This window comes from Globicephala melas, chromosome 18, assembly GCF_963455315.2.
Source record: "Globicephala melas chromosome 18, mGloMel1.2, whole genome shotgun sequence".
NCBI lineage: Eukaryota > Metazoa > Chordata > Mammalia > Artiodactyla > Delphinidae > Globicephala > Globicephala melas.
In genome coordinates this window covers 64515177-64541997 of record NC_083331.1, presented here as the reverse complement: position 1 = coordinate 64541997, position 26821 = coordinate 64515177, and the positions used below count along the sequence as shown (strand labels likewise).

At 45.7% G+C, this 26821-nt stretch overlaps 1 protein-coding gene across 1 annotated transcript in view; it reads right to left on the bottom strand.

Annotated features, from left to right (window-relative positions):
- Positions 1–26821, bottom strand: part of LOC115853301 (ATP-binding cassette sub-family C member 4-like) — a 166779-nt gene that overhangs the window by 109688 nt on the left and 30270 nt on the right. Inside the window, 3 exon segments of the mRNA XM_060287854.1 lie at positions 6406–6597; positions 10371–10502; positions 16315–16507. Of these exon segments, the coding sequence (XP_060143837.1) occupies positions 6406–6597; positions 10371–10502; positions 16315–16507 (517 nt within the window).

Below are 26821 nucleotides of genomic sequence, written 5' to 3'. Positions count from 1 at the left end.
TTTAAGAAGTAAGTAGACCAATCAGAGTACCTGGGAAAAAAAAGAAAAGATGACAAGAACATCCTCCAAATGACAAGATTACAACCAGATTTATGTTACACTTATATTATATTAGAATGAGGTTATATCAGAAACCTTAGAATGAGGTTATTAGAATGAGGTTATATTAGAAACCTTTAAACCAGTTATATTAGAAACCTTTACTTAGATTGCCTATAATTATCACTGGACAGAACATGGCACAGACAAGCAGAGTTTGTGGGGAGTTTGTCATCTACTAAACTCCTCAGGCAGCAACCTAGGACACACAGCACTATCTTTCTGCAGATGAAGCCCTCATTTCTTTGTCTCTACTTCAGCAAATGTGGGGAGAAAGCAAGTGGCACACTGGGGTCTCCATGATCAACAAGTCGTTTGATCTTCCTAAGTCTCATTTTCCTCTTCTACAGAATGTGCTGCAGAAACAAGAGTCAGTGAACTCAAGGATGCTGTGAGAATCAAAAGAAGAGTATTGGGCTTCCCTGGTGGCACAGTGGTTGAGAATCTGCCTGCTAGTGCAGGGGACATGGGTTTGAGCCCTGGTCTGGGAGGATCCCACATGCCGCGGAGCAACTGGGCCCGTGAGCCACAAGTACTGAGCCTGTGCCTCTGGAGCCTGTGCTCCGCAACAAGAGAGGCTGCGATAGTGAGAGGCCCGCGCACCGCAATGAAGAGGGGCCCCCGCTCGCCACAACTAGAGAAAGCCCTCGCACAGAAACGAAGACCCAACACAGCAAAAATAAATTAATTAAGTAATTTTAAAAAAAAAAGAAATGTATTTCCTCAAGTCCATTCTCTACATCTTTATTCCTGTCCTGGACTTGAGGACACGGAGAGGGGGAAGGGTAAGGTGGGATGAAGTGAGAGAGTGGCATGGACTAATATATACCACCAAATGTAAAATAGATAGCTAGTGGGAAGCAGCTGCATAGCACAGGGAGATCAGCTCAGTGCTTTGTGACCACCTAGAGGGGTGGGACAGGGAGGGAGAGAGGGAGACACAAGAGGGAGGAGATACGGGGACATATGTATTATGTATAGCTGATTCACTTTGTGATACAGCAGAAACTAACACAACATTGTAAAGCAATTATACTCCAATAAAGATGTTTAAAAAAAAAAAAAGAAGTGTATGAACACCCTCTGTAAGTGGAAAAAGGACATGAATTGATTGTAACTTGCTGTTGGTGACTTATCCCTATTTTCTCATCAAACCAACAGTGGGACCCCATTCACAGTGTGAATCACAACAGGGAAATCACATGACCCTAAGAAGAGAAATACTATCTCCATCATAACCCTCCCTGACAGCCAGAAAGACACACAGGCACACACAGGTCCCCTGTACCCTCACTGGGTTGCATCAAATGAAAGGGAGCAATTGCTCTGTCGTGAAAATTCATCATTATTTTACATTATTTCTTTGTTAGGCTCAGAAGTTTATACCATCTCTTGCTTTTGGTTTTCATGAAAAACAATGAGCCATTTTAAGATAGGTTTCCAGCCTTAAACACACGCACACATGCGCACACACAGTTACTTAGCCTCCGTTTCACTGTTGACAGTCCTTGCAAACTGTTCCACTTAGATTTTATGCCTTGATTTTATGTTATTTTGGTTTCCTTCTCAAAACTGCACCTAGCTATAGCACAGCAATCTTCACCACATTCTAGAAGAGGCACTTAAATCTACTCTTTCATTTAGCACAGTTAGGCCATATGAAACAGGCTCTCTGAGTCTGGTAGTAGGACTTCAAGTGTGTTATTTACTCTGCAGATTATTTATGGACCAGCCCCAAATGGGAAAACCATTTCAAAGGATTTGAAGTAAAATCCAAGTCAGGCTAATTTCCCAGCCACCATTTTCCAATTAGGTTAAAGGGAAAAGCCTGAGTTGAGCATATATTATAGTTCCTCCCACTGGAGGAATTAATTGTTACCTTTCAGTTAAATTTCACCAATTTGCACTGAAAAGCAGTACATAGACTAGAGAAACGCAAGGAAATGGCGACGCTCGTTTGACGCCACCCGTCCTGAAGCACATCGAGGGCCCTTCAGCGATGGTGGAGACTTACAGTAGAAACATCATGGAGCAGAGATTGTGTGAGCAGAGACAGATGTGAGGTCCTGGCAGAGGAGGGCTGGGTTCCAGAGTCAAACAGCAGGAGGCCTCTGCCTTTCTTCACAGTTTTTCTTCCATTTGGAATTGGCCCTCCTCGCACAGCCTGTCAATATCCTGCCCATCTTTCCAGGCTCAGCCCAAACACACTCTTCCATGAAACCATCCTGGAGTCGTCTCTTTTCCTGCTGGGTTCCTAAGGCTTTGCTTACATCTTTCATGAAGGACCTTCTCTCAGCTCCTGGAGTGGGGAAGCTCTGTGCACCAAGCACTGTTCTGAAACCTGATACCGATTATCTCTAATCCTCACAACAAGCTGCACAGTAAGTACTGGCCCCATTTCACAGATGAGGAAACTGAGAGTAAGTGAGGTTACATCGTTGGTCTGAGGACCGTCAGCTTTTAAACAGAAGATCTGGAATCTGAACCAAGCTCACGGCAGTTCATAGCCTTCTGCTCTTTCACATCATGCTATCCAAGTGGTGACTGAAAAGTATATTTGAAATGAAGGCAATACTAAAATAATTCAGGACTTGAAGACCTCTATACCTAGATAAGGAAGTATCAATAAACTTATTATTCTATGACTGTCAAGGCAATCTGAAAGTGTCCAAGTTGGCAGGAATGTGGTAAATATGAAATAAAAGTACAAGCTGTGGGCACCCAAGAGGGGTTTGTAAATTCAAGCGATCTATATGAGAAAATATTAAACTAGAATTTATCACTGTGATACCTTTAAATATGTATCGCCTGAAAGTTTTTAAGAGCCTTCAAGTGGCTGAAGATAATATGCAGACAAATGTGACATACTATATTACCTGTGTTATGGTAACAGAATATTTTTATTGTCGGTTTATATAATGTACTATGTGCAGAGCACCTATATAAATATCAACTCAAAAATGGAAGTTAAATACTCAGATACCTTCCTTCTTACATGTCACATTTTATGGATGTGATTCTGCCAAAAACTAGCTGAGCTTATAATTAATAGCTAATTTATTTTCAAAATCACTCTAACATTTATAGAATGCTTGTTACATCCCTAGCAATCAGGTGCTTTAAAATCATTACTGCATTTCATCCTCAAAACAACCTCATGAGGTTGACAGTATTATTATCGCCACTTTACAGATGAAGAAACAGGCTTGTAAGGTTCAGACAATCAACCGAAATCACACACCTGGTCAACAGAGACCCTGAGACCCAATGCCTGAGCCTTCTGACTCCTGGGCCTTGGAGTTGATGTCATCAGCCTGAATCGATGTTGCCAAATGTGATTACATCTTATCTCTCTATTTTGTTACAGAAAAGTTTTCAGCTCAATGAACTTTAATGTTTACTTCAACTAGATATAGTATAATGCATTTATATTATTATTAACATATGTAATTACGTTAACTAGACCTAGTATAATACATCTGTGTTGTTATTAACATATGTAATACAAGAAATGTTGCAGGATTTGTGGGAAGTGGGGGGTAAGGAGATCTGTAAGGAGAAACCTTTATTATATTTATATGTACCTACAGCACATATGTATGGATGTAGAGAAAAGGGCTATAAGAGTAACAATAGCTACCATTTACTAAAAACCTGGCATATTTGCATTTTATAGGCACTGCCTGTAGCCTTTACAGTAATCCCACACCTCCCCCATTTAATAAGAGAGGAAACAGACATATACCTGGAGTTACCACCCAAGACTGCTTCTCTCCAAAGGCCAAGGCTTTTCTACTACCTGTGCAGTCTCTGTATCTACAGGCCAAAATAATTCCAGAATGCCACTATTTTCTGTGACTGTCTTAGGCCCATCCACTGACACAGGGATTCCAGAAGGAGATAAGCAGAGGATCTCATTACTCATTAAGTGGTTCCCAGGTGTCGTAAAGACCTTGCTGACCCCTTGCTAATCAGAGTCATAGACGACATTTCAGAGCAGCAGCAAAACCTCTTGGAAACCCTCTGACCCAAGGCCCTCATTTTGCTGCAGAAACGTCAGAGGCCCAGGCAGGAAGCAGGACGTGTCCAAAGTGACAGCAGGCAAGTGACGAAGCCGGGGCCAGGACTCCGCTCTCCACTCCTTCTCCGCCCTGGGCCTCCCTTCCTGCCAAGGAGGGAATGGGCACGAGGGGCCCAACTCTATGTCCCGACCACGCAGCACAACAGGAGAGCAGTCCGTGCTTATAAACCTCACATCACGTACAGAAGAATCGCTGTGCAGCCCAATCCCACAGGGGCCCTTCCCACCAGAGTCTGTGCCGCAGGGACACCCGAGGGTGGGTGAAGCCCCAGGACACGGCCCGAGTTACTGGTCCCATCACCCCACGGGGCTGGGGCAAAGCCTTAGCCGCCGGCGAAAACGCTGAACGGCAGCCCCTATCTCAACGCCTGCTTTTCTCCAGAGATGCTCAAATGCTGGGGGGAAAGACAGGGCTGAGCGTCACCGAAAGGCAAGGTCGTGAAAGAAACACCCACACACTGGCCTAGGTCTCTAGAGTATGATCTGGGAATCGGGAGCTGGACGTGATTAAAGGTAAAGAGGAAATGTCTGAGATCTGCTTATTCCACATTCAACCTTAGCTTCATCCATCACGTGCTGTTTAAAAAGCTCCTTCTTTTAAATTTCTTCATTTGAGAGGCAGCATGACACTGTGGAAAGCATGGAGTCTAGAGTCATGCAGGGACAGACTGAACGTGAGGTGCAAATGTTGGGGGCAGCTGTTTCATCTCTCCAAGCCTCAGTTTTACCAACTATAGAATGAGGGTGGTGACATCGAGGACACTCACAAAACATTAATAACCCATATACTCTTTATGTGCGCGCATGAGCGTCTGTGAGCGACAGAAAAATGATTTGCACGTGGACTCTGAATAAATGAGAGCTACCGTTCTCACTGTTACACATGTGCTTTCCCCCTTCTTTTCTTCCACAATATATATACCACTTAACAAAAACCTAGCTCATTACTGCTAACTTGATGTCATTTCCGCAAACGCACAATCTCCCATTAACAATAACCTGGGAGAAAGAAATAGAAGCCCATTAAACGAGCAAGCAATTCTGTTCTGTCCACATCAACTGATGCAATCTACGATGTTCAAGCCATTGTTCAAGCAGAATTACTCTTTCCTCACAAGGCGGGTTTGGAGCCCTCAACACCTCGCCCTTGAAAGCTGTCCCAGCCTTTTCCTCGCAGCATAAAAGGGCAGTCAGACGTCCAGAATGCACTGAACAGACCCCGGGGGAGCCCTTTAATGCTATTATTCACTGATTTTTATCATCCAAGAGAGTAACATCATATTTATCAGTATTTACATTTTTCTTTCTTTTTGCCAAATTACATTCTATCAGATAAGTTCAGTTTTCATCATTCATTCACTAAGTTCATTTAAATCCCAACAGAGTTAAATGTTTTCAGGTGCCATTTTCTGTGAAACTCAATGCCATTTGTGAAAACAACCTTTCCCCCAGTGAAACAATGCAATAATAAGAAGAAATTTTAAAGCGTTCCGCTTTCCTTAAATAATAAAACACAAGTCAAAAATGGAGAGAGAAACCTACAGACTGAAAGGGAAGGAGGAGGCATCAACAAAGCGCAGAGGGCAGACCTTACGTGGAGCCTGATTCAAACCACCAGCGAATGAGATTTCTCAGTGAGATGATTAACAACATGTAAACACGGACTCGAAGGTTGACGATATTCAGGAATTTTGGTTACTTTTCAGGTGTAATAACGTGGCGACTTTTTTCCAGAGGCTTTCCTATCTTTTAGAGAAAACTAGTGAAATGTTTACAGATGAACTAATCTGAGGCCTAGGACCTGCTTCAGAATAATCTGGGGTGGGAGTGGGGCCGGCAGTGGGCAGGGGTAGAGATACAGCAAGACTGGCCACGAGCCGATCCTGGCTGAAGCTGGGGGTGGGTTCATGAGTATTCATTACACTGTGCTCTCTAGTTTTTACAAATTTTTGTAATTGCCCATTAAAAAGAGAAGTTAAAAGTGAATAAAACTTCACAAAGTGAAACAACTCCCTCCCCCAAAAAAAGACATTCTATGATTGTTGGTATCACATCAGGATTCAAATAGTGACACACGTGTGTGCATATTCACTCAGAAGACGAAAGTATTAAACATGAAAAGGTCTTTCAAAATTTGAAAGAAACTTTTAACAAACCTTGTAGTTTAAACCAACGCTCTCATCATTTGAAATTCGAATATATGCAACTCAAAAGTCATGACTCACCTTTTTCAAAGCACAAGCCTTTATTACTTTTTCATACCGTTCGTTTTCATATCTCTTCCCAAACAGAATATTACTCCTCAGAGTTCCTGAAAACACCCAGGGCTGCTGAGAAACATACGCGATCCTCCCGTGCACGCTGACCAGCCCCTGGCTCGGGGGCAGCTCCCCCAGCACAGCACTCAACAGTGACGACTGAAACAGACGGCAACACACACGCGTGAACAGGCAGCACTCAGGACGGACACGCCCCGCAGAACAACTGTCCCCACCCTGGGCGCTTGATAAACGATAGAACCCTTTCCTTTAGAATAACGAAAAAATATGATTCTAAACCCTTTCATTCAGAATCTTATTCTGAAGGAATAGGATTAGGTACAGTATTCTAAACCCTTTCGTTTATAATAGGATTAAGGCAGTCAGGACAAAAAAAAAAAGGAAGAATAACACCATTGGTCAAGGTAAACTAATGGTTGATAAGGATTATTAATAAAGTGCTATATTCAGCAAAGACTAATTAAGAATGTTTAACATTCTTAACTAGCAGAGCAGCCCAGCAGAACGTGTATTTCATGTATCTGATGTATAATGCAGCTGTTCTTGCATCCAGGTATCCTTTACTTGACAAATACTTGCTCTTAAAAGCAAGTGTGTGAAGTGTGTGAAGAATATATCCAAAATTATTAAAAGAACTCTGAAGTGAGTTGTGTCCAAAGAGCAAAAGTCCGTCATAAAGGAAGTCATCCCCCTCTTGTGTACACATCCCCCTCTTGTGTACACATCCCACGTTTAGATTTCTGTATTTTGTTGTACAGAACACAGGAGACCAAGTGCACGTGCACATGTCCTTCAAATCTTTAACAACACACAGGGGTGCCGCGTCTGTGTCCACAGCATCACAGCGCTCACCACACTGGGCTGAAATGATCTGCCTGCGTATCTGTCTCGCCCCAGAACCTGGCTGCCTCTGGATGGCAGAGGCGTCTGCGGCTTGCTCACGTCTGTATCTTTAGCTCCAGCACATGGCTGCACACTCACTACACGTGCACTGACGGGACCACGTCAAGTCACATGAGGAAATGCTCAGAGCTTCCCGGAAGAGCCATTACAACCTCCAGACCTCCTGGAGGGCCCACTGTGACAGAAAGAAGTCCCCACGGTCTCAGTCTGTCCTGAACAGCTGTCACATAAACCATTTCCTTCACTGAGACGTCCAAAGTCCCGACAAGCAGTTCCCAACTGTGTAACATGAAGCACCAGGAAGGAAAACACAACGTGCTTACTAGCTCATTAAAATAATGTACTTAATAGAATATTCAGTATGAGGTTTTTAATCATTTGTAAGGTTTCATTACGACCCTTGGTTTTAACTGTCTATTTCATTAATCTCCACAAGGTGGCAGCATAAGCGCATACATGCCTGGCCCTTTACTAATAAATAATTTGAAATCTCCACTAATCGCTCCATTTTCATTTGATAAAGAATGAATCTCAGTAACGCTCAGCACGCAAAGGGGCACTTTGTAGGATAAAGTCACTCTTGGTAAATTAACTCTTACAAATAACGGTCAAAGCTCTAATTTCACGAGAGCTCTAATTGAACACCAACAGCAACAAAAAATGGGGAATAAAGAAATTAATTATGGGGACTTCCCTGGTGGCGTAGTGGTTAAGAATCCGCCTGCCAATGCAGGGGACCCAACACAGCCAAATATAAATTAATAAATTAATTTTAAAAATCTATTAAAAAATTAATGATGACATCATGGGTCAGAGTGATAAAGCCTCATATTTATACATGTTTCATGCATTACCTGTCCTGGCTAAACAGGGGCAATAAAGTACTTCTACTGTAAGAAAAACAAAAAACATGAAGACACCTGCGACAGCACACAGTCCAACGCGAGGGAGAAGGACAAAGTACTCATCGTGCCAATCACAGGTAGTATTCCTGAGAGACGTAAGAGTGTATGCATGTGTTAAGAAAACTGTCAGTAACTGCTAATGTTTAAAAAGAAAAAAAGAGTGGTTACACTTGATTAGTAAAATGCCCAAAAGATCGAAAGGCAGAGTCTGCATCATCTTCAAAATGAAAAATTTTGCTGGAAAGAACTAAACTAATTATAAAACATTCACATACTAAAAAAAAATGACAATTATTTTTCATCACCAAAAAAACTAGCCCCAGATTTTATAGGTATTACAAATCTATCAATAAGAGGCTAGATTTTAATACATGAGAAACATTTTTTAAGCTTCTCCATTCCTTTCTTCCTGTCTGACACCTATTAGGGTTCCCATTTTACTACCTTTCACTCAGTTACGACAACAAAACAACGAGCCACATACAAACAACAGCTTCGCGTTGCAGCCCTTCACAGTCTGTCAGGGCCAGACACTGAGTTCCCTCCCTGTTCAGGCTTCAGGATCGGGCACTGCTCCGCCGTGACCAGAAGGGGGCAGCACTCGACAGCGCAGGGGTACCGGGGACTGTCTCCTGATTATACAGGCTCAGGGGGCACTGACTCAACAAGGACGGTCTGAGGGATGATCATCTGATCATCAGCTGAGCCCCACTCTGTAACAGAGACCGTTTGAAATCCCTGCCCCGTGGAGATTTGGAGGCTCTCACAGGACCATTTATTTTAAAGCTTCAAGACTGAGACCAAGTCCCATCATTTCATGAATGAGACCTGGGTCCCCGAAAACCTCCCCCACCTGCCCACCTGGCTGTACAGAGGAGCAGGTTACAGAGCTCATATCTATCTCCTGCCTCCCAACCCAGCATGGCCTTCATTCAGAAGCAGGTTCTCCCCAAAACCTCCAATGTCTGTGCCCCTCCCCCTCCGAGGGCTCTCTCACCCATGACCTAAGTCGACAGGTCCTAATTACTAACGACCCCAGCGTGGAGCAGAATCCTTCCATAGGCAAGTCCAGGACAACAGAATAGGGTGTTCTGTAGCATAATGCAAGTTGCACAGAAGTCTGAGAACACGTTACTAAGTTCTTGAAAGAAGAACAAAGGAGCTCATTTTAAAATGCTACATAGTTTGGTACAAAAGAAATTTGGTAATGGGTCATTCAAAGTACGTGTTAGCATTCACACAGAGTCGCCTTTATAATGGAACTTTAATGATGCTTTCCATAAGTGTGCATATGATGAGAAATACCACGCTGGAGGTAAATCCATGTGCACAGAGGACCATGAAACCAGGGGGCGGGGGCACGTTTCAGTCGTCGGTAAAGCGGCTGCACAGGGTGTGCAATAGTGACAACTTCTTGAAAGCAGACCCTGTGTGTTTTCTGTTTGCCTGCACATCATAAATAAACCAAGTGTCGGAAAATCACCAGTTCTCCCTGTCAGCTTGCCACACAGTGCAACCCTCCAACTGGGAATCACTGGTGCTCACTATGTCCTCCTGCTGTCGCCTCCCCGTCCCTGGCTGCCACCAAAGTAGCCAGAACCATCGAGAAGCTTAGGATGGGGAGCCTCCACCCTGCCCGACAGCAAAGATCTGTATGAAGATCCATGGCTTCACTCCATATGTAATAAGATGATCTGAGAATTCAAGGCAAAAAACGTACACTGATTCCCCAAAGCCTCTGGTCTGTAACAACTGTTTATGTACCTGTTAGTTAACCCATTCCATACTGCAGCATTTTGTCTGTCCAATCCTATAAAGTCTAACATTACAAACGTATGTACTTGAAGTTCAAAATGTGCTAATACTTTGAAAGCTCTCCTGAAAATGAGATAGAGAGCAACATGTCAAACGTCTTAGGCTGATTTTATACTTAATCTCCAGTAGTTGCAAACCTATTCCTGATTTTGAGAATTTTTATAACATACTTCCAGTAAATGAGCAAATCACACTTTACAACATGAGTAAAGTCTGAAAATTCTCTGAAAAATCTATGTCTTCAGTTGTCTGTTAGCAGTCAAGATCTTAGAATGAAGAATTTGTTACCTCATCCCAAAAGGCAGTGAAATCTTCCATGTCCACTACGGTTTTACCATCTGATGGCAGCTGAGGGTTGCACTGGGATAGCTCATCAAGTAACGGAAAAGTCTCCAGAAAAGGAAAAACAGATTGTTTAAACTGCAGGAACAAAACGCAAACAAAAATAATCACTTTCCTGGAATTTGCAAGAAAAAACTTTATACAGCTTAGATATCATTTTGCCAACTATATTTAAAATGTTGGTTCACATCAGAACATACTAAATAATGTATAGAATAATATATACTATTATTATAGCATATAGTATATACAATCATACAGTATACATAATATACATGTATAGATTATTATATATATTATATATGTATATTATATATATATTACATGTTTTTTTGTGTGTGTGTATATGTATATGTATATATATATATATATATATATATATATAAAATAAAGAGTTTCAGGCCATGAGAAAAGTTGTAACTTTCTCAACAAGTATACTGGTTTACTAGATGCTCCTTAAGGAGAAAATATGCCTCCAAACTCCAACACATGTAAAACCTGGACATTTTTATTGTTTTACTTGTGTGTCACTAACAACAAACAGGGGAGCTGGAGTTGGTAGGAACTGATTCCATAAATATTTCCTGAATCCCACCATATACCAAGCACCATGTGACATACTAGGAACACAGAGAGGAAGGCCATTCCCAGGCCTTCAGGAATCAGGTGGCACAGGACAGGCTGGGAACACAAGACACATGGCAGAGACTCAACGAAAACCCTGGCTCTGCCTGTTTTGAGTCGTGACCTTTTCCTGGGCACTTAAGTATACTCTGGTCTTCTCACGCACGTTAACTCAATATCACTGCTTGTCATTAACTATCACTCAAATCATTGCTCTAAAAATGAAATGCTCTTATTAAGTTTCTATCTCTTAAAAAATAGTTTACAAGCATCTATTCACAATCACTTGTCTCTCCTTAGTCAGTGCCCTCTCTCCTCGACAGCAGGAATGGCCGCATCTCCCCCTTATTATTTTCATACCACTTAGGAGCTATTCAATGCAATTCAGCTGAACAGACCAAGTCCTGCGAACCAGTACTGAACTAACATAATCATATACAGGAAAACTCCCTCTTGCCCTGCAAATGCTGCACATAATTCAACAAGGAAAGCTACAGTGGTAGAGAAATACCACCCTCGCTGCCCACTCTCCACCCCCCAAGAACTGTGAATGTGTGGCAAAGCCTGCTGGCTGTCCCCCAAATCTGCTCTCGTTCTTCTGAGGTAACAAACCCCAGATTTCAGCTGGCACCTGGCAGCCTGGAAGGAGGCCCTCTCTCTCCAGCCCCCCGAGCAGATAGGTGTAGCCATGTGACTACATCCAGGCCGGTGGAAAGTGACAACGTCCGGGACCTTCATCCACCCCACGGCCTAGGCCTCGGAGGTTACCAGCTGGGTCAAGGCCACAGGCAGAGGAGTAACAAGAGAGAAGGAGTCTGGGTCCTAACACCCTGGAGGATCATACTAACCATGGAACTTGTTATGGAGTGAACTGTATCCCCACAGAAAAGCTATGTTGAAGTCCTAACCACAGTTACCTCAAAACGTGACTTTATTTGGAAATTGGGTTGTTGCAGATGTAATCCATTAAGGTGAGATCACACTGGAGTAGGGTGGGCCTGATACTGAGCAGGACCCTGCAGGGCTCCTGAGCTCAAAAGCCTTTCTGAGTCACACATTTCTTTGATTACAGGAAATAGGCTTCGTTCAGCCTCCACGACCTTCCCTGCGTTCCAACAGGCAGGTTCAAGCTGTTGTTAATTAGGGGAGGGAGGGGATGGGAGACAAGGAGAAACAGTCAGGAGAAACAATAGTACAGCCTTGCGGGCAGGGTCCTGGTTCCCCATTCAGGGATACACAGAGAGATATCTTTTAGCTGTTTTGCAGATACTGAAACCCACACGAGGTGGGACAAGTTAATGGTTAAGCACATAGACCCCAGACCAGTTGGAACCAGAAGGTCGATGATGTTGACTCCCACTTACCTCCCCACCAACCAATCAGAAGACTGTCCACCAGCTGACCACGCCCTCTTTGAACCATTGATATAAAACTTCTCACTATCCCCTCCAGGCTGGGACACACAGTTTTGAGGGCATTAGCCCACTGTGGCCCCCTTTGCCTGGCAACAGAATAAAGCTATTCTTTTCTACTTCACCCAAAGCTCTGTCTCCAAGATTTAATTCCGTGTTGGGATACAGAGGCCAGAGTCGGCTGCCGGCCCTGAATCCAATATCATTGGTGGCCTTGTGAGAGATGCAGAGACAGATACACAGACAGAAAACCACCACACGACGACGGAGACAGAGGTTGGAGTGATGGCAGCTACAAGCCGGAACGCCAAGGTGTGCCTGCAACCGCCAGAAGCTAACAGAGGCAAGGAAGGATTCCCCCATCGACTAAAAAAATATATTCACAATCTAAAAGTTGACAGTGCTGTTTTATTCTGCAGTATTCTTAGGACTTCAAGCCCAGCAGGCAGCATCTCAAGTAACTACGAGAAAACTGCTCCAAGGAGGCGAGGCGGAGCTAGGATATACAGGAGTTTTCCAACAAAGGACAAGTAGTAGGAACAAAAGATTACTGTTAATTAAAGAAAACCAGATATCCCAAGTTAAGGAATTTAGTGCTTTTCTAAGTATGGGAAGACGCAAGAGTCTGGGCTCACCGAAATCATTCCCTTGATATGCACCTCAGCTATCTGGGGCCAGTATCCTGTGTTTTCACATCCTGAGTTTCCTCGGGGCTCCCCACAGGGAGTGGCTGCAGTCTGATGGCCGCTAGATGGCAGGTATTCTTTCCCTTCCTGAGTTTCCTCAGGGCTCACCAGCTCATTCTGGAGCGCTGCAGTCGCTGATGAGTGTGACATCCTTGTTTACTGATACGGCAGGCAATATTCCATTTCTCACCCCTTGCAGGATTCAGAGAGATCTTGAACCTCCTGACATCTTGATTTCAGACTTCTAGCTTCCAGAACTGTGAAACAATAAATTTCTGTGGTTTGGGCTTCCCTGGTGGCGCGGTGGTTGAGAGTCCGCCTGCCAATGCAGGGGACGCAGGTTCGTGCCCCGGTCCGGGAAGATCCCACATGCCGTGGAGTGGCTGGGCCCGTGAGCCATGGCCGCTGAGCCTGCGCGTCCAGAGCCTGTACTCCGCAACGGGAGAGGCCAAAACAGTGAGAGGCCCGTGTACCGCAAAAAATAAAAAAATTTTTAAAAATAATAAAAAAAAAAAGAAACCGGGCTTTGGGCATAATCCTAGTTCTGTCATTTACAAGCTATGTGAGGATGGGTGAGCTATTTCACCTGTTACAAGAGCCTGTTGCAGATAAGTCATGAATATTCCTCCCTCTCTTGACTCAATTCCCTCCCTTTTCCCTCGACCCTCCTATATACATACAGTGCCTCAGCCCAAACTGGGTTGAGAAGTTGATTTGCGAACTAAGTTCCTGCTTCTCCATTCTTTGGCCATTGAATGAAGCTTGTGCTGTTCCAGACTCATCATCAGTTTAATTATTGGCTGTGGGAATCCGGATGGAAAAACAACCGCCCCAGCCAAGATAAGGGTTCTCAGCCTGGGCTAGGACCCCGGCCTGAGTCCAGGCGACCAATTCGGTGACAAGTACAGCAGTTACCTACACAAGGAACAGAGGCTCCAGAACAAGACCGCCTGGTTTGGGATCCTGCACCACCACTCACTTGCTGTGTGATGGTAGGCAGCTTACTCAACCTCTCTGCTTCAGTGACTTCAGGTGTAAAAGAAGAGGTAATAGCTCCTTTCCTTCCAGCAGGAAAACTGGAAATGGGTGCCTACCAAAATCAATGAGAAGCCTTCACCTTCCCATTTCCACCCACATACATTGTGAAAATGCACAAGCAGAAGGTGCTGGGAGCGTTCCATGCCCTGCCTGAAGTTAAGGAGACATGTGTCTTCTTTGTTGTTATTTACTTTAACTACACCCTTACACCTTCTTCCAGGCCCCTCTTGCCTTACGGGCCCGTCAAATAGCCAAGAGCTGTATCTACACACCCTGAATACACCACAGTCAAAATAAGCATAGGAGCTCCCATCCCCTGTGGATCCCCTAGACCATCCCATAGAAAAAGAAAACGTCAGAATTTGCGGGAAAGATGAATGGGTTAAGGTCCAGAAACAAAAGATCTAATAATCACCCAAGTGTGATTAAAGCCCCAAGGTTTGGACTTCCCTGGTGGCACAGTGGTTAAGAATCCGCCTGCCAATGCAGGGGACACGGGCTCGAGCCCTGGTCCGGGAAGATCCCACATGCCGTGGAGCAACTAAGCCCGTGCGCCACAACTACTGAGCCTGTGCCCTAGAGCCCACATGCTGCAACTACTGAGCCCGAGTGCTACAACTACTGAAGCCCACGTGCCTAGAGCCTGTGCTCCGCAACAAGAGAAGCCAGAACAAAGAGTAGCCCCCGCTCGCCGCAACTAGAGAGAAAAGCCCGTGCACAGCAATGAAGACCTAACGCAGCTAAAAAAAAAAAAAAAATCCACCTTCCAATACAGGGGACAAGGGTTCGATCCCTGGTCGCTGAACTAAGATCCCACATGCCACGGGACAGCTAAGCCTGTGTGTTGCAACTACTGAGCCCACGCGCTCTGGAGCCCACAAACCACAACTAGAGAGAAGCCCACGCGTTGCAACGAAAGATCCCGTGTGCCACAGCTAAGACCCAATGCAGCCAAATAAATAACCAAAAAAAAAAAAAAAGCCCCAAGTTTCAGGCCCATCTTGTTAGTAGTCCCAGCTACTAGATGGAAAACTTTAGTTAAGAGCTTCACCTCTCTGAGCCGTTTTTTATCTGTATGTTTCCTCCCAGTTCAAGGAACCTTCAGCGGTTTCAGGACCAAATGATTCCTAGGCAGGACCACCTGCATCAAGACCATGCACTGCTTCTCCAAAGGCTAAAGATATGGACCCCATATCTTTATATGGACCATATGGACCATAGGGACCATATCTTTATATATGCACCCCATATCTTTATATGGACCATATGGACCATGCAGGCTTCAGGGACCCCATCCCCAGAGTGGTCCTCAAAGGTGGAAGTGGAAATATTCGAAATAGGGAAAGGAGCTGGTCAAATACACACTCCAGTAGTGGCTGTGTGTCCCAATCAAAACGTCTTCAAGAATAAAATAAATATTAAATAAAAAATAAGTGTTTTTTAATCCTTAAATAAAAAAGAAGTGTTTTTCACCAACACGAAATTTGCTATGATTAGGTACCAGGACATACAGTGAAAGACACACACGGAGAGAGGGAGGCAGAGAGAGACGTGGTCATAGACACAAGGACAGAGGGAGCCCGGTGCAGTTGGAACGCGCCGTCACATAAGATATATGGGAAGAGGTGGTGATATTACTGGAAGCCGGCAGCGGTCCAGGGCGCTAACTAGATACAGGAGGTTGTTAATAAGCTGATTGCTTTGGGGTAAAAAGGCTACAGCTTTAGTTCAAAACTGCGAATTCCTGAGCGGCATGGGGGAAGCCGGCTAACGGTGGGGTGCAGGGACTGCAGTCCCTCCTCCAGCTGGGTGGTGACGCCCCCGGGGCAGCCTCGGGTCTCAGCCTCCCCGCCTCCTGCTCTCTGGCATTTTAGGTTGGCGGGGCGACTAGCGGCAAGGGAGGCAGACCCTGTGCCCCAGCCACCAGGTCGCCGGGTCTCCCTCCCCGGGCCTGCTCCCGCCCTGCCCGCGCGCCCAGGCGCAAAGGGGAACACGCCGCCGGCGTGGGGAGGCTCCAGCGGCGGCGGAAAGCGCTCCCTCTGCCCAACACTCTGCCCCCCTAAAGGGCGCCGGCGGCGTCCGGCAGGGGTACGCGTTAGCGGGATGTCGCAGCTCAGGCGGGGCGCTCACCAGAACAGGCGGGAGCAGAGGTTCGCGTCCTGCAGCGGGCTGGGCGGCACCTCCGGGTACGCCGGCAGCATCTTGCCGGCGCTGGCGGGGAGTCTGGAGCCCCGGGCGCCTCCGCTCCGTAGGAACCTGGAGTGGAGCACCCGCGGCCGCTCCGTCCGCGTCTACCCCCAGCCACGCCGCCTTCCGGGAACGCCTAGTGTCGCGGGCGGGGAGGGGAGGAGCGCTCTCTACGCGCAGCTGTTAGAGGCCTGGGAGGCGAAGCCAGCGCGCAAGGTGCAGGGCTGCCGGACGAAGGGGGGCCGAGCGGACGCTGCCAGGAGCCACAGGCAGGTGTGAGGCAAGGCCGCAGGCGCAGCTGATGGAGGCGGGTAGGCGGGCTAAACAGCACACCGGGTCCAGCGCGCAGGCACCCACTTACTAGTACCTGGCTGCAAACTCTGCCAAAAGTGCTTGCTCTGAGCCCACGCACCCCAGAAGGTGGAGAGAGGAGGCTCAGGCTCTGCCCACCTTTGCTACTCAAAAATGTCCCCTGGGGGGCTTCCCTGGTGGCGCAGTGGTTGAGAGTCCGCCTGCCGATGCAGGGGACACGGGTTCGTGACCCGGTCCGGGAAGATCCCACATGCCGCGGAGCGGCTGGGCCCGTGAGCCATGGCTGCTGAGCCTGCGCGTCCAGAGCCTGTGCTCCGCAACGGGAGAGGCCACAGCAGCGAGAGGCCCGCGTACCGCAAAAAAAAAAAAAGTCATTATAGACACATATATGTACAAATTTATTTATGTACACATGTTTATCAGAGCAGTGCTTATTACAATATAATAGAATTTATAAACATTCTACGTTCAGCAATAGCAGAATAATTAAATAAGTCGTTTTTAAACAAGTGTTTTTGGAACATCCATCAGACACCCTTCTAAGAACTGGGGATCAATGGTAAAAAAAGGCATGTAAGTTTTATCTCCTCAAGAGGAAATAAAAGAGAGTAGTTGGAGACGGCCAGCAAATCCCGATTTCAATTGCACAGTCAAGAAACTTGAGCTGAAATGGGAAACCAAGAAGGAGCCAGCCTTGTCCAAATCTGGGAGAAAAAAAGATCCCCAAAAAGTGAAAACAAAAAATCCATGGCATTGGATAACTTGGGTGAGTGTAGATTTTTTTTAAAGGGAAGAGAGACCTGTTGCATCTGGAAGAGAGGGGATGTCACTAGGCAAACTGCCACCCCCGAGACTGGGGAGGCCCCCCCAGTGAAGAGAGGAAATGGAGGCTTCCCAGAGCAAAACCACCAGGGGGACCTGTGCCTGGGGAGGAAGACCAGAACTATAACTGACAATTCTGGAGGCTCAGTGTGACAATCTGAGAGTTAGAAACTACAGGGGAACGCAGTGATGCGAGGACTCACAACACGGTGAGATTTTCCTCCAGAAGCTCCACCAGGATCCTACAGAAAATACCAGAGAAAAATCCCTCAGCCTTCCTGCTGGGGGCGGGGGGGGTGCGGGGAAGTAGCCAATTTGAAATAGACCCCAAGACTCCAAGGCTTGCCCTTGGGGGAAACTAGTTAACCAGAGTCTAAGCTGCTGGGGTGTTAACTGAGCCTAACTGACCTGGGGGAAGAGAAATACCCAGCTCCAGCTGTCTCTAGCCATCCTGTCCCACATAAGGGAAGGGGTGGGGGGAGGAAAAAATGAGAAACGCTTGTGAAGTTCATGGTCCCGAGGCAGAAGCTCACTGGGGGATTGAGACTTAATCGTGGGAACTGCCTGCCCTCACACCTCACCACCTCATTACTAAGGCCTTGTTACAGCAGTTCCTTTAACCCAGGACATTGTGTCTGCATATCCAAAAGAAGTTACAAGGCACACCAAAAGCCAAAACAAAATTTTTTTTTGAAGAGACAGAGCATGCGTCAGAACCAGATGTGGCAGGGATGTTGGAATGATCAGACCAGGAATTTAAATGCAACTATGATTAATACACCAAGGGCTCTAATGGATAAAGTAGACAGCATGCAAAAACAGATGAGCAGTGTAAGCAGAGAGATGGAAATCCTCAGAAAGAACCAAAAAGAAATGCTAGAGATAAAAAGCACTGTAACCAAAATGAAGAATGCCTCTGATGGGCTTATTAGCAGACTGGCCACAGCTGAGGGAGGAGTTGCTGAGCTAGAGGATATATCAACAGAATCCACAAAAGCCAAAAGGGAAAGAGAACGAAGGCTAGAAAAACCAGAATATCCAGGACTGAGGAACAAATACAAAAGATTCCACATCTGCTTACTGAGAATTCCAGAAGGAGAAGCAAGAGAGAAAGGGACAAAAGAAACGTTTAAAACAATAATGACTCAAAATTTCCCCCAATTAATGTCAAACACCAAACCACAGGTCCATGAAGCTCAGAGAACACCAAGCAGAATTAATGTCAAAAAAAAAAAAACCCAACTCCTACAACTAGGTATACTATTTTCAAATTAAAGAAAAACACTTTGGCTATAGAGGAATAAAGATAAGAATCACATCCAACTTCTCTTCAGAAATCATGCAAACAAGAAGAGAGTGGAGTGAAAAATTTTAAGTGTTGAGAGAAAAAAAATCACCAACCTAGAATTCTGTACCTTGTGAAATGATCTTTCAAAACTGAAGGAGAAATATTTTTTTCAGACAAACAAAAACTGAGGGACTTTGTTGCCGGTGGACTTGCTTTGCAAAAAATGTTAAAAGCAGTTCTTCACTGAGAAGGAAAATAATGTCAGAAACAAAGACCTACATAAAGTAAGGAAGAGCATCAAAGAAGGACGAAGGGAATAGTTCTGCAAGAGGAGCAGATAAAACGGTATTGAAAGGGGCTTCCCTGGTGGCGCAGTGGTAGAAAATCCGCCTGCCGATGCAGGGCACACGGGTTCGTGCCCCGGTCCGGGAGGATCCCACATGCCGCGGAGTGGGTGGGCCCGTGAGCCATGGCCGCTGAGCCTGTGCGTCAGGAACCTGCGCGTCCGGAGCCTGTGCTCCGCAATCGGAGAGGCCACAGCAGTGAGAGGCCCGCGTATCGCAAAAAAACAAGACAAACAAAAAAAAACGGTATTGAAAGCTTTGAACAGTGGCCAGAATGGAAGAACTTACAAAAGCTGTATCCTGAGAGTGCAGTGACGAAAGCAACAGAGAAGTTGTGAGGATTTTAGCAAAGAGGCTATTAGACTCTGCCTGCCACTCCCATCCCTTCATTTCTCTTTCATGGCAACCACATGTCGTATGTCACCTCACCTGTGGACTGAGGATCAGCCAGCTCCTTGACTTGTGCACTGAACCCTGTTTACTGCGCTGATGGTTAATACTTTCATTGACTCAACTGTAGGTTCTTTCTGGATTCCTAACCTTTGACTACCCCTGAGCTTTGGTAGCTAAGGATATGCTTCTTCTTTTACTTTGCAGTGGGTTTTGCTGGATTCTGCCTGCTGATGGCATTTAACTACTGACCACTGTCTACTACACAGAGGAACCAAGATAAGGTGGCAGCTTTGGATAAGAAGCAATTGGGAAAGAGCAGCTGGCCTTTGACCCAAATCTAGTAGTTTAGGTCAGAAAGCCTGAGGTGCAAGCTCTTCAGAAGGAGCTGATCTGTAAGGATACATGTAACGCCATGTCATGTGTCCACGCAAAGCTCAGAATCAAACTATGTGGTATAGCTTGCCCGTATCCTGTCAGAGATGCCACTCTCTCTAAATTGAGACCAACGTTTCCACACCTTTCACCAACTAGTGTGTATGTATGTGTCATTTATCATTTTTCAATAGTCAGTCAACTTAAGTCTTCACTCGTTAATCAAGATTGCCAGGCAGGCTATTTCTAGCACACGTCTGTGTGTCCTATAGGACTGCAGCCTTTACTCTGCTGCCCTCAAACCGCTTTTCTTATTTCAGATTTAGACTTTCATCCAGCCGCTATCAAGCATTGCCATCCATCTCTGCCTGTCAGTCAACTGGTTCAGTTTCCATAAAACAACCAAGTCTGCCTTATAATGGCACTTGTTTGTAGGTCCATTTTGGTGTTTTATTACATTTTCCTGCATTCTTTAAAATAAGTGAATAGAAGATGGAAAAATTAATATGCTAATAGTAATAATGCAATTCCTGCAAAGATGGAGAGAGTATGAAGTAGAACAAAGGAGGTAACTCTTCCATCTGGTTCGGATGCACATTGGAAGTCAACTCACTGACTATATGCTTAATTTTGAAGGAAAGGGATTTTTTTGAATCTATGGAAGCTTTATTCATAACTGCCAAACCCTGGAAGTAACCAAACGTCCTTCAGTAGGTGAATGGATAAATAGACTGGTTCATCCAGACAGTGGAGTATTATTCAGCACTAAAAAGAAATGAGCTACCAAGACATGAAACAACATGAAGGAAACTTAAATGCTTGTAACTAAGTGAAAGAAGCCAGTCTGAAAAGGCTACATACTTTATGATTCTAAGTATATGACAGAAAGGCAAAACTATGGAGTCAATAAAAAGATCAGTGGCTGCCAGAGGGCGGAGGTGGGAGTGAGGGATGAACTGGTGGAGCACAGAGGATTTTAGGACAATGAAAATACTCTGTATGATACCATAATGATGGAAATGTCGTTATATATTTGTCCAAAACCATAGAATGCACAATACCAAGAGTGAACCCTAACGTAAGCTATGGACTCCGGGGGACTTCCCTGGTGGTCCAGTGGTAAAGAATCCACCTTGCAATGCAGGGGACAAGGGTTCGATCACTGGTTGGGGACCTAAGATCCCGCATGCCGTGGGGCAACTAAGCCCGCACGCCACTACTACTGAGCTCGCGCGCCTCAACGAAAGAGTCCATGTGCCGCAAACTACAGAGCCCGTGCACCCTTGAGTCCACATGCCACAACTAGAGAGAAGCCCGCATGCCACAACAAGAACGCACGCACCACAAGGAAATATCCCACGTGCTGCAACTAAGACCTGATGCAGCCAATAAATAAATAAATAAATAAAATATATTTTTTAAAAACCTATGGATTTCAGGTGACTATGATGTGTCAGTGTAGATTCATCAATTGTAGCAAAAGTATCACTCTGGTGGAGGAATGTTGGTAGTGGGGAGGCTATGGAGTGCGGGGACAGGGCAGATATGGGAAATCTCTGTACTTGCCACTACAAAAAAAGAGAGAGAAAAAAGAAAAATCTGTGAAATACTAATAAGATATCGATGAAGATTATATATGCAAAAGGTGAAGTGTTATAATAGAGGACATAAAGAGATTTTTTTTTAAGTTAGAGGCTGAGATTCATATTAATAAATTGTCCCATGGATCCCTTAGAGAATTTCACAGGCTTATACATCATCCGATAGAGATACAGCTTTCTCCAACTCAATCAGGAAAATTAGAAGGCCAGACTTAGCCTATCTCCTGTCAATTTTTAAAAAGTAATGTATAACACGCTACCAAAGTGATCATCATTAACCTCCTTTCCATCCCTTGCAAATTACCATCAGCAGGTCCATTTTTTCTTCATTAAACTTTTTTTCTGTTTATTAAATGGGACTTCAGTTGAACTAAGAGAAATAGAATTTGAGGTAAGAAATACATTTATAAAATTAATTTGCATTGCATTATATTAATGTTAAATCTCTGTTTTGGATAATCATAGATATATGACATTCAGGGGTTAAAAAGCTGAAATGCTCTTCCCGAACATAAAGAACTCTAGAATTCTTTTTTGTTTTCTGAAAAGGGACTTCCCTTCACTCCATCTAGACAGTCTATTTTCAACTGCACTCTCAGGGAAGCTATGGGTATAAAATTAGCAAATTGAATCTAAATGAAACGTATGTTTCCTACCCTCACAGAGCTTACAACTTACACTGTGTGTGCAATTCCCATCCTTCGGGTCACACCTTTGAGTGAAGGCTTCTATTGTAATATGAACAACAGAAAGGAAGTCCACTGTGCTTCAGTATTAAAACAAAACATATTGACTTTTTTGATGGGCATTTTCCTAAAATGTGTTGCTGATATCCCTCCATTCTTAGAGTGGGCAGAATATGATGACAAACATTATTAATTATTTGGTATCATTATCAGCAAGTAGTGTTGTGCCATTTGGTACAATACCCTTAGGGCCTAATGAAACACAGGTGTAGGGGTTTGTGGATTTACTTACGTACATTTAATAGCAACCATTTATCTTTTAAAACTTTCATGTCCGTTTTTTATATATTTTTCTTCTCTTTCCTTTTCTAATCATATTTTACTTTTTACTATTTATAAATTGGCTTGTTAAGTAAGATTTAATAGGCTTTAAAGTAAGGATCTGAGAGTCTCTGCTAGGAAAAATAATGATGAGTTTGGACACACAATTTTGGCAACTTAGATGCCTCTTGGTCTCAGTTGTCTTCTGTGAGACTGAAATGGCCCGAAGAATGACAGATGGAGAAGTGAATGTTATCAGAAGGTGTTTTGGCTTGCTAATGGCTTTATAAGTGTTCCTAAATGATTAGTAAATTTCCCTTCTTCTTTTAATATGAAATATTTCAAGAATGCTAAAAATACGCCCAATTTTATTTTTCAAATGTACATATATCCAAAACAGATTATATAAAGTGTTGAGGGCTTCTGTGGTGGCGCAGTGGTTGGGAGTCCGCCTGCTGATGCAGGGGACGCGGGTTCGCGCCCCGGTCCGGGAAGATCCCACATGCCGGGGAGCAGCTGGGCCCGTGAGCCGTGGCCGCTGAGCCTGCGCGTCCGGAGCCTGTGCTCCGCAACGGGAGAGGCCACAGCAGGGAGGGGCCCGCGTGTTGACATTTTCCTAGAGTTATTTACGAATTTTCATTAAAGAAATAAGATGTATAGGAACAAACCAAAAAGAGAGAGAGGGACAGAGAAACCAAAGATGGAGCCCTGAAGCCCTCCAACATTTACAGGTAGAGACCCACCCAAGGAGACTGAGGTGGGAGAAAATATGCCGTCACAGACGTGCAGGAAAAGCTGGAACCTATGCTTCTGAAGACAGAAGAGTAAAAATCTGATTAGGCAAAGTGGAGATTTTTGACTTAGAAAAAGCAGCATTTTAAAGACAGAGAGAGAGAGAAACCCTATAAAACTGTGTTGAGCAGAAAACAGTGTGTGAAGGTGTGGAGATAGCGGTTATAACAACTCCTGTGAGAAATTTTGCTGTGAGGAGGAACAGAAAAGAAGTAGAAAAAGAAATAATTGCAGGAGTACAACCCTTGAGAAGGCACTCCTCCACGCTGTAGACTGTTCTATAGCCAGTGTTTAATAACATGGGTGAGAGTTGCCAGTGCCTGCCCATAAGCCCTGGCCCCTTCCATTTCACACCAGCCTGACGTCCTGCAACTCTGTCCTTCAGAATGTGACTTTGAGGTGCTGCAGATGTAATTAAGGTGAGGTCACTAGGGCGGGTCCTAATCCAGCTGGTATGATTGGTGTCCTTATGAAAAGGGGACGTTTGGACACAGGGAGAACACCAGCGGAAGATGCAGGCAGACATGGTGGTGCTGTGTCTCTAAGCCAAGGAACACCAGAGATTGTCATCACATCTCCAGAAACGAGGAGAGAGGCAGGGAACAGACTGTCCTCACAGCCCCCAGAGGCAGCCACCCCTTCCCACACCTTGACTTTGGAGTTCTGGCCTCCAGAACCGTGAGAGAATGAATTTCTGTTGTTTAAGCCGCCCAAGCTTAAACCTGCCGCGTGTGCTCCAGAGAACAGCCTCCACACAGGTCTGTCCCACCCTTATGCCACCCCCATCTTTATCCCCTCGACCACCAGAACGATCCTCCCAAAAGGCAAATCCCATCAGGGTTCACCCCCCTCAGGACGCTTTATCAGTCTTTGATGAAGTCCTCCTCCATCCCCATGCCTGGTCATTTTCTGTGAGCGCTCTCCCCCCTCGCCCCCTCCCAGTTCCACTGAGACACAGGCCACCGCCCGTGGGCCTCCTGCCTTTGCTGTGCACGTGGCTCCTTCTTCCTGGTCTCACATTCATTCTCCTCCCTGCAGGAAGCCCAGGCTAACCTGCCTTCAGCTCCCCCAGACGGATGGGGCCATTCCCCTTCTCTGTGCCCATCACAGCCTCTTCTAACCCCATTAGAGCCTGGTTTTATTGCGTTGCGTTACTTCCTTTTTTTTTTTTTTTTTTTTTGCGGTACTTGGGCCTCTCACTGTTGCGGCTTCTCCCGTTGCGGAGCATAGGCTCCGGACACGCAGGCTCAGCGGCCATGGCTCACGGGCCCAGCCGCTCCACGACATGTGAGATCTTCCCGGACCGGGGCACGAACCCGTGTCCCCGGCATCCCCGTGTCCCCTGCATCGGCAGGCGAACTCTCAACAACTGTGCCACCAGGGAAGCCCCGTTACTCCCTTTTTATTTCTCTTTCCTCCACTAGTGGGCGAGCCCCTGGAGGGCAGGAGTTTGTGTCCTCCAAAGCTTAGCAGCCTGGCACAGAGCAGCCCTTGAGCAGGTTTTGTGGAACAAGTTCATCAGTGATTCTCAGAGTGTGGTCCCTGGACCAACAGCAGCAGCATGACCTGCGAACTTGTCACAAGTGCAAATTTCCGGACACTCTCCAGACCTGCGGAGTCAGACTCCAGGGTGGGGCCCCTGGGTTCACAAACCCTCCAGGTGATCCTGCTGCACCCTCAAGGTCAAGCTCCGCTGAGTTTTAAAAATGAGAACTTCAGGAAATAGGATGTCAGTGGAATTTGCTGTTACTATTCAGCCTAGACTTAGACATCACAGGGTGGTGCCTGGTTGAGAGAAGAGCTCTCCCCTGGTCCCTTGTCAGTGGGAATCACCGGGCATTACGGCCGCCTGCGATGCCCGCTGCCCATCTCTTCCTCAGCCCTTGTTGTACTCTATCCCCTCCCCAGGGTGTTGTTAATATACGCGAAGGTCTCAGGAGTGTCCTGAGCAGAAACCCAATGGCCAGGGAGCCCCGGATGCTAAGCGCCATGGTCGGTGCAGTCAGGCCCCACGGTGTAGTCGTGGCACCGGGTTTCTCATCCTCACTCTTAAATTAAATACATTTTGTCAAAAATAAACAAAAAAACATGGGCTTCCCTGGTGGCGCAGTGGTTGAGAGTCCGCCTGCCGATGCAGGGGACACGGGTTCATGCCCCGGTCCGGGAAGATCCCACATGCCGTGGAGCGGCTGGGCCCGTGAGCCATGGCCGCTGAGCCTGCACGTCCAGAGCCTGTGCTCCACAACGGGAGAGGCCGCAACAGTGACAGGCACGCATACCGCAAAAATAAATAAATAAGTAAATAAAAAATAAACAGAAACAAAAGAAAACAAAAAAAACTTCACATTGCAACAGAACTCAAAGCTACAAAGAATAGATTGCCTATTGAAGATGTGGGCAGGAAGGGCGAGGAACAAAGTGGGCGAAGATACTAAAAAGGTATAAACGTGCAGTTATAAAGGAAGTCATGGGGACGTAATGTGCAGCACGGTGACGATAGTTAATACACTGTATTGTATATTTGGAAGTTGCTAAGAGTAGATCTTAAAAGTGATGATGGATGTTAGCTAGACTTACTGTGGTGATCACGTTGCAGTGTATCCAACTTTCAAACATCATGATGCACACCTGAAACTGATATGTTATATGTCAATTATACCTCAACTAAAAATATTTTGTCAAGGGAGTGAGAACCCTATTTATTACCTTAGTTTCATTTTACCTTTACTGATAAGTGTCACACTCTATTTTAATATTTAGTCTAAAGGAGTTGATGATGTGATTTTTTTTTTAGTCTTTAATTTTTTGTCTCTTGGTTCTTGGATGTGTTTGCTGTGGTTAACACTTGGTGTTTTAAAAAGAGAGACAGAACATAACGTTATGAGCTCCTTCCTGGAGGGCCGCGGGCTTTTACTGTTTTTCTCCCAGGCCTAGTGCCTGGCCTGCCCCCAGCAGGTGCTGACCAGAGGCTGGATTTTAACCCCTCAGGGAAAGACTCTGGTGCGGCGTTTGAGAGGCTGGGGAAGGACTCCTTTAGGACTGAAGACTGTGTGCATAGGAGGAAACGGGGGTGACTGTGACCCCGTCCCGAGGGCGCGGGGACAGGCACCACCACCTGAGTCCTGCCTCCTCTCTGCTTCATCTCGAGACTCTCTCTCTCCAGCCTGAGCTGCAACGCCCCTTAATCCCTTTCAGCTTCTGGAACTCACCGAACCCACTTTGTTCTGGGCCTTTGCACCCGTCTCTCCCCTGCCTGGAGTCCCCTCTCCTCTTTACTGACCGACTCTTCCTCTTCTTCAGGTCACAAGTGACACACGCTCTGCCCAGCAGGACGCCTCCTCCTCCGTGAGGTGAGGCCCCCTTCCCTGCCCTCGCCCTCCTGACTCTCCCGTGTCCGCTCCTTTCTCATCTCCTTCCTCCTTCAGCCCAGAAGAGCAGAACCTATGTCTCCTCCATGGACCCCAGCACCTGTCTCGGAGCCTGGCGCACAGTAGGGCTCAGTACTTGCTGGGTGACTCT